Below are 9,644 nucleotides of genomic sequence, written 5' to 3' on the forward strand. Positions count from 1 at the left end.
TAATTAATGGAGACATAATAAACCCTACTTTGTGGAATATTTTGAATTATTAGCTACATTTAGATTTAGGATTAAGTAAAAATATATCTTGTTATTTCTTAGTTTTTCTTTGTTTTAGTAATATATTATTATTTCTTAGTTATTAGGTACTTAATTAGCTTGGAGGGTCCATGATTAAAACGAAGGAAAAGCCCGCGCGCGCCTTGAGTCTAATTGGTCCCCGGAGAAAACAAATAAGTAATAATTTACTTTGTTGAAAACAAAGCACATAGGACAATCGTTATTTAATAGTTAATAGTTTGAGTTAATTAAATTAATTATAGCATGGTGAAAAAATATAAAGTAGATGTTAAGGGGGGTAAAGAAAAGCAATCTATATAAAGGGAGTGGCATTGGGTTGAGAAAGAGCAAAAGCAAAGGTTACCCATTTGGAAGAGAAAAACAATGAGGTCCCTAATGGCCTCTTCTCTCATCCTTGCATTGGCAATGCTTTCTTCTCTAAGCTTGCAAATCTCCGCTGATAACTACCTCTATTCATCACCCCCACCACCCAAGTCTCCGCCGTACCATTATTCTTCCCCTCCTCCGCCGCCTAAGAAGGCACCTTACTACTATCACTCTCCACCACCACCCCCTAAGAAGCCTTACTACTATCATTCTCCACCACCACCGGTGTCTTCACCTCCACCACCCTACTACTACCATTCTCCACCTCCGCCGGTGTCTTCACCACCACCACCATATTACTACCATTCTCCTCCTCCACCACCTAAGAAGCCTTACTACTACCATTCTCCACCTCCTCCACCAAAGAAGCCTTACAAGTACTCATCACCACCGCCGCCGCCATACCATTACTCATCTCCTCCACCACCACCAAAGAAACCCTACAAGTACTCATCACCACCACCACCGGTTCACATTTATCCCCCTCACCCACACCCACATCCACACCCACACCCTCTCCCTCACCCATATCCACACCCTCATCCTCACCCAGTGTACCACTCTCCGCCACCACCAAAGAGGCCTTACACGTACCCATCTCCTCCACCTCCGGTCCACCACGTACACCCTCACCCAGCGTATCACTCTCCTCCACCTCCTAAGAAGCCTTACTACTACCACTCTCCCCCACCACCACCAGTGCACCATCACTACCCTCACCCTCACCCCCACCCTCACCCTCTCCCCCACCCTCACCCTCACCCTAAACCAGTTTACCACTCTCCTCCACCACCCTACAAGTACCCATCTCCTCCACCTCCAGTTCACCACCACCACCCTAAACCCCCCTACAAGTACTCATCTCCACCACCACCAGTGCATTACCCTCACCCTCACCCACACCCACACCCTCACCCTCACCCCCTCCCCCACCCTCACCCTCACCCGCTCCCCCACCCTCACCCACCTTATAAGTACCCATCTCCACCACCACCTGTTCACCCTGCTCCTTACATTCCTCACCCAGTTTACCACTCTCCTCCACCGCCTTATAAGTACCCGTCTCCACCTCCACCGGTTCACCCTGCTCCCTACATTCCTCACCCGGTTTACCACTCTCCTCCACCGCCCTACAAGAAGCCCTACAAGTACTCATCTCCACCACCACCGCCATACAAGTACTCATCTCCACCACCACCACCATACAAGTACTCATCTCCACCACCACCACCACCACACTACGTTTATGCATCTCCTCCCCCTCCTTACCACTATTAGATAACTTAGTTTAGCACTCTTGGTAACTTACTTTCTTTCTTCCTTTCTTATCATCTCTTATTTTTTAAATAATTTTATTCTTCATGCGATAACGGTACCTATTTAATATCGTAAACAACTACATAATTCAGTCTCGCTATATTTATCTCTACGTAAAAATGTGTTACCCTTTAGTATAATAATACAATCATAACATATAAAGTCTAGCTAGTTAGTTCAAGATATATCACTACTTTTTCAAAACATGAGTTTTTGTCTAGCTAGTTCAACATATTCTCTATGTATAATAAAGTCTGCACAAAAAAAACAAAATAGGAACATTTTTTCTCATTTAGGTTTGGTTATGATGACATGGACTTGACATGCTAACAATGATACGGCCGGGTCTACTGGTTTTTTTTTTTTTTTTCTTGTAGGGTATGAGGAGAGAATATATAAATATGTGAAAATAAAGAAAGCGATAGATGGGGATTGAAGAGGAATGAATGAATGAAGAACACACAAGAAGAGAAGAAGATTATTATGCAATTGCAATGGAAGCAAAGTTTCCGCGTTTTGGCTTTCGCATAATAATAACAATAATATAAGGCGTTAGTTTTATTATATGTTTCTATCATAGGATTGGGTCAAGTCATTTTCTATGCTTTTCTTTAATTTACGAATTATGCTTTGTATTTTTCTATTTTGACAGTTGTAAAGCACTGCTGCTTATTATATATATATAAAATTATGGATGATGTATGATGGTCCATGCACGCTTTCCTGTTACCCAATAGTACAAATGCATGCATTGTAGTTTTCAACCTCTGCTGCATTTTGCAGGGGGTTGAAAAACTAATTATATGTCAAAATTAAATAAAATCTATTCTTCCATTTTCGTCTCCCAAAATGCCAAAATATGTTCCTCCGCTTCTTTTGCCGTAAAAAACAAAATACTGTACACAAAAGAGAATTAAAAAAATATCCATTTAAAATTTTCAAAGAGTTTTATAAAGTATGTGACCATTTATTTGTCTTTATTTAATAGATCTTGTTTTTGTGTCGAATAATTTCATTATATGGAATAATATACCTGACAAGAAGGTTAACAATTAGATCGTTATTATCCTGTATAAAGAAAGGAAAAGAAGTACGTTCAAGGCATGTAAGTGAAGATTATTATTTGAAGGTAAAAAAAATATGTGATAGTACATGATAACTTTTTTTTTGTTTTTTATTAAAAAAAGTAATTAGCTCTTTATCAATTTTTTTTTCTTTTCACTACAACATTATTTTGTCTAAGACGGTCAAAATAAATTACACCCGTCGGATTGTCGTAAATGGAGAGATGTTTTATTAAAAAATTAGACCTGCAAAATAAAAAATAGATGAGTTTCTCTTTAATTCGAAAAAAAAAATTATTCTTTGATTTTATTTAACCTGTTTATTTTTATTTTTTAAGAAAAAGTTTCAAAAAATCTATAACCAATTTCATTTTTCACCTAAGAATAAAAATTAAGAAAATGGATTATAAATTTGATATTTTTGTTCCAAAACTAATTTTATTTTTTTAATAAAAAAATATAAAAATAAAAATATATTTTTCATAAAATTTAATACAAATTTTAAAAATATCACTAAATTTTATTATTTTAATTTTATCTCTAATATTTTAATTTAATTTAATTTTATTCCTCTCATTAAACTTTGCTTATATATCAACATATGGTCGATATTTATTTTTCATATTTATCCTACAAGGACTATTCTTGACGAAAAAGAAATTTATTATTTCTTCAATTGAATAAATATTTCTCGTGGTTTCAAAGTGAAGGATGTGATATATATCGTTATAGACGATGGAGAGTTGGAGACATTCCCCCTACCTATTTCTTTTTCCTTTTTTATCAGTGAGACAGATGTCGCCCACTTACTTGCTAAAGAAAAGTCAAACAAATTTATTCATATTTATAGGATATTTATCAATTATTGGGTTATTGAAATAAAAAGAAAATAAAAAGATATATTTACAAAAGAATTTAATTTTGATATTAGATAATATAAAACAGTTTTTTATTTATATTTAATTATATAATAATAAAAAATTATTTTTTATATTAACCGTATAAATACTTATTTAAAAAAAACAGATATAATTAAATAATTTTGTAAAATTTTTAATTTTACAGTGTATATTATTAAAATTAAATTCAAAATAAAACCGAAAAAAGAACTAGAGACTCAAACCAAGTGTATTACTAAACACGGAGTGGACTAAAAGTAATATTATCAAAATAGAAGTAATAATATCTATTTATCGAATAATATTGTGAAAATTATATATAATTAAACTCATAAATCATATCATATAAAGTTATACTCGAAGGTGAGCGGATATTACACTGAAAATACTCATATACATCAGAAAATCAGTAAAATTTATTTGTTATACAAAAGCATATATACAATTAAATATTTACAAGGTAAAAACACTTATATATATATATTGTAAGTTATTTAATTTTGACTGCATCAAAAGTAAAACATTTTAAAAAATATTAATAAGCAAACTAAACTCAATAATGATCAAGACACCAAAAAAAAAAAAAAACTCAATAATTATGTTGTACCTAATAATAAAAAGTGATGGTCCTATTTATTTGTCTTTCTCTTCTTTAGTCCCGTTTGCCGTTGTTAATTGGTAAAAGAAAAAATAAATAAATAAATAAATAATGCATGGCATTAATTAAGTCAAGAAATAAAAGAATGGACACCGAATCAGATTTGAAGAAAAAAGACCAGACACTTGGTTGAGTGAGTTGTGAGAATGGCGAGTTTGTCACTTGCTCCACGTTTTTTCCTAACACCTTTGGACATCACACATCTAATCACAAACATTATTGAGATGTACCAAGACCCTACCATCCAACATTTCATTTCTTATTGTGCCACATGATCATCCATGTGATCGAGTTGGTGAGTTTGTGACGCTCAGATTATTTTGTCTCTTATTTCTTTATCTATTTTTATTTTCTTGTCATGAATCTGGACACAAACTTTAATTAATAAATTACTCATATAAAATTAATAATAAGAGCCAAATCCATCAAACAAGGTTTTAAAAAACCACTTGATTATCAACCCGATGGAATAAAGGTTTCATGGTTTAAAAGTTTAATCAACATTTAATTAAAATTGAATTGAATATAATAAAATAATATATTTATATATTAATATTGTTTTTTTATATTTTATTATTTTAAATCGATTAATCACTACAAAATTAGATCAATTTCACTGATTTATCGAATTTTTTTACTAATCTACTGTTGATCATCTAAAAAATTTTAAGTTGATAAAATGAAGTAATATGAATGGTTATATACACTATAAAAATTTGATAAATTAGCGATGAATTTTTGCGAAAAATATTTTTTGTCACTAATTCGTCACTAACTTGCAAGAAATTAGTGACGCATTAACGACAAAATTAATGAGCGGTCACAAAAACAAATTTTTCTTGTAGTTAGATACTTATTGATTTATTACTAGGTTAAAAAGAATTTGCGATGACATTTGCAATTGTAGTTCAACTAATTAAATACATATTATTTCCTAGCAAATTAGTGATTATTTCGTAACTCTACTTTCTCATTTAGAATAGCTTTGTTTTAACGACAAAATTCATACAAATTTGATTAAAGATTTTCAAAGATTAGCTATAGATTTGTTACAAAATGTGACAGATTTGCGATCATATTAGCGGACAACTTGTGATGAATTAGGTTAGGAAAATTCCTTGCTAATTAGCATCAACTAAGCATTCCATTTTATCTACGAAGTTAGCTTGGAAAATTAGCGATGATTCTGCTGCAGTAGAGTTTGTCGCTATTTAGCGACTACCTTTTAGTATATTTCTTCTATGGAATTAGTTTTTACTTTAGTGACGGATTTACGATTATCTATTCATTAGCTAAAAAACTTTTCAATGAATTAGTAACTATTGTATTTGCATTGCCTCACTGATCTGCGACTTATAATTAGCAAGGAAAGTATTAATTGTTAAGTGGTAGTTAATCTGTCACATATTATATTTTGCGTCAAATTAGCGATTATTTTACGATTCTTTTTGTAGTAGCTAATAAGCTATATTCTTGTAGTGTATCTTTAATAAAAACCTCTTTTTGAGGTTATTTTTTACATATAAAAATAATTATAGTGTAACTCAATAAAATAGAAGTTTATAAAAATATTTACATTGCTATGATATAAGTGAAAATGACAGGTTGTGTTTTGCTTTTTCAATTTTTTTTGTTTGTTTTTGTTTTTGAAACACAAAATGCGCATTTTGTGTTTGTTAACCTTTTCTTTTTTTTTTTTTTGTTTATTTTTTGCCTACTTACAAAATATAGTGGAACCTAATTAATGTTAGAACCGTTGCAACCATCTCGTTATAAATTTTTGGCAAATCAAATTTTTTGAGTAACAATTTAAAAAAATTATAATAATAATAATAATTAATTAAAAAATAATACATAACAATAATTAATAAATAATAATAATAATAATAATAATAATAATAGTAATATTATTTATCTTAATACTATTCATAATTATATATAATAAAAATATTAATAGTCGTACCATTTTCCAGTTAATAATAATAATATAATAATAATAATACTAATAATAATATAATAATAATAATAAATATAATAATAATAATAAAATAATTTAATAATATATTAATAAATATTAATAATATATTATTAATATAATATTATGATATTATTCTGAATAATAATAATAATATTAATAATATATAACAAAGACAGTAATAATAATAACAAGAATAATAATAATAATAGTACTTATTAATAACAAAAAATATACTAATTATACATTATTCATAATATGCTAATTAATAATAATTTGTTAAGAATAATATATAACTCATGATTATGAATATATTAATAATATATTATTTAAAATAATAATATATTATTAATAATAACAGTTAACAATAATAATCATCATCATTAATATTAATATTATTATTATTATTAATTAATTAAATAATAATAATAATAATAATAATAATAATAATAATAATAATAATAATAATAATAATAAAACTAATAGTTAAATTATAACAATCTACTAATAAAATACAAATAAATAAATTTATTTATGATTAAAATGCAAAAAAATAGTTATTCATTTAAGATATTCATATATTTAATAATATTTCTTAAGATAATGTAAAATTACAAACCATTTTTTTTCTCTAATTTTATTCTTCACTCGCTCAAATTACTCTCTGTTTTTTATGGTCTACTTCTTTCTTCCTCATAACTAGGGGTGAAAACAGGTCAGGCCAGGTTAGGTTTTACTCTTAACAGGCCTGGTTTGTCATGTAGTTAATTAGTCTGGGCCTGACCTGCAACTTGTTATAGACTTTTTTCAAAGTACTAAGTTTGGTTATTCAGTCTGGCCTGATCTATAACCTGTTAAAAAGTCTGATAATTTTTTTTACAAAAATTAAAATATTATTTTAAAAAATTATTTTTCTCTTAACAGGCCTGGTTTGTCATGTAGTTAATTAGTCTGGGCCTGACCTGCACTTGTTATAGACTTTTTTCAAAGTACTAAGTTTGGTTATTCAGTCTGGCCTGATCTATAACCTGTTAAAAAGTCTGATAATTTTTTTTACAAAAATTAAAATATTATTTTAAAAAATTATTTTTTAATAAAAATATTTATATGTAATATGTCATATTAAATATTTATAAGAATTTTTAAATTTTTAAAGATTTAAAATATACAAAAGTATTTATAATAAAATATAATAAATTTAAAAGATATCATAATTGTATTAATAATAAAAAATAATTAATATATTTAATTATATTTTAACAGGCCTGCCAACAGGCTAATAAGGCTAATTAGTGAGCCTAGCTTATTAACATATTAAGGCTTTTATAAAGACTTGAGTCTGTGCCTATTTTATAACAGGTCAAGCCAAATACAGACTAGATTGTAGGCTCCTGACAGGCCGCCTACCCTATTTCCATCCCTACTTGCAACCGAAATGCAGAAGTAAAATGTAGTGATGAAACAAGCTTACCTTCCTTGGAACTAAGACGCATAACGTGCTATAAAAACTTTTTTTTTCCTTCACCAATACGTGCCGGACATGCAAGCTACTTCCATGCCAATCGCAAGCCGTGTTTTGCTTTGCACACCTGTCAAACACAGGTCACGTTTGGTCATCTTTAAATATTATCAAATAGTACGTCTTGTCTGCATGCAGGGAACAAAAAACACGTTTTCACATCTGATTTTTCTCCATACCAAACGCGGTAGTGTTTTGCAACAACCTTTTTTTTTTCTTCCATGCAAAACGTGCTTTGCATTTTGCAGGTCTCCGAGCTTACAAATCCACATATGTGGATAACACACTATGCACAAATATAGTTTGATTTTTGCATAGGTTTTTTCGTTATTTATTTATTTATTTTATTTTTTAAATTTACTAACGATCGAATTTTAGACCTTTTAAACACAGAGAATTCTGATATAATATTATGAAATTATTCACTCCAAAAATTTAAATTGATAAAAAATAATATAAATAATTATATCTAATAAAACTGCTCCAATAATCAATTTTCAATTAATCTTATATGCCACTAACGAGTTGTAACTCAAATGACATAATTTTTATTGTTCGAATCTCACTTCTAATTTAAAAAAAATTTATATGCCAATTTGATTCGGTCTAACTTTCAAAACCACCCCATAAAGAAATAAGTAGAAGTGAAGTTTTACCTAGAAACAAAAATGGATTAATTAAAATCTTAAAAGACATTTTTCTTTTTTGATGGGTTTAAATAAGATTTTGTAAAAGAAAAGTATGAAGAGCCAATGGAATTTTTGTACAATATGTACAATTAAGGTTTATGGAAAATTAGAGATATAATTATTAGTGTTATCTTCTTTTATCAGCTGAAGTTTTTGGGATGAGTGGTATCATGACATGGTATTAGAATGTTAGATCTAAAATATCAAGAGTTCGATCCTTGGTGAGTATTCGGATGGTTATTCTAGATAATATGAAAGATATTTATTTTGTAACTCAATAACCCATTATACATATTATATAAATAATCCATTGTCTCCTTCACGGAATCCAATATGGAGATGCAGTATTTTATCGGAATCTTTATATCCAGACTCCAATAATGAAAGAATTTATGGACGCAAATTGATTACGAAAAGAGAATTTATTAGCTCCCTTATTCTCAGAGTAGCAGAGTAGCTAGCAAGCTAGCAGTGTTAGTCAGCAATGACAAAGCTCTAGATTCTAGAATACTCATTCCTTTTTAATAGGGAAGTGGATTTTAATTTAATTTGGAATCAACTCTCTATCATTAGATTTTAGCCTATATATATATATATATAGTTATACACTGTTTATCTTATTGTGTATTAATTATTTGTTAGACTTCTTGTCACTTTTGTTTAATGAAATCGAAGACTAAATTTTTCTTTAATCAATATTTACGTATTTAGTCAACAAAATAGTTTATAGTTGGAGAAAACAAATTCAAAGAAAAAAGTTAGATTATTGTCAATTTTTTACCAATAAAATAAAATAATTTTCAAACAAATGAAAAAGGTATTACACAATACACACTGTCTACATTGTCGTTGACCTTTAGCTCCATAACTCACTTCACTTCGACAATTTTTGCTTTTTCGCTTCCCCAAAGATGGAATATATATTTTTTAATTAAGTTTAATTGATTTTGCTCAAACCATCCTGAAATTATGGAAGGATCAGCGGAATCATGAATTTTTTACCCGCTTAATCAAGGCGTACGTTGCTCTACAAGTCCAATACTGTAATGTTCATTAATTAATGTTTCTTGAAAATT

General features: G+C 29.1%; 1 protein-coding gene across 1 annotated transcript; it reads left to right on the forward strand.

Moving 5' to 3' along the window:
- Positions 1-393: 393 nt before the first annotated feature.
- LOC130948709 (extensin-2-like) lies at positions 394-2,598 on the forward strand. Its single transcript, XM_057877553.1, has 2 exons — positions 394-1,747; positions 2,142-2,598. The coding sequence occupies exon 1, from the start codon at positions 445-447 to the stop codon at positions 1,723-1,725; it is 1,281 nt and encodes a 426-aa protein (XP_057733536.1). The 5' UTR covers positions 394-444; the 3' UTR covers positions 1,726-1,747; positions 2,142-2,598.
- The last annotated feature ends 7,046 nt before the right edge of the window (positions 2,599-9,644 follow it).

This window comes from Arachis stenosperma, chromosome 9 (genome assembly GCF_014773155.1).
Source record: "Arachis stenosperma cultivar V10309 chromosome 9, arast.V10309.gnm1.PFL2, whole genome shotgun sequence".
NCBI classification, from domain to species: Eukaryota; Viridiplantae; Streptophyta; class Magnoliopsida; order Fabales; family Fabaceae; genus Arachis; species Arachis stenosperma.

Coding starts and splice junctions, on each gene's coding strand:
- LOC130948709 (XM_057877553.1), top strand. CDS start 445: ATGAGGTCCCTAATGGCCTCTTCTCTCATCCTTGCATTGGCAATGCTT.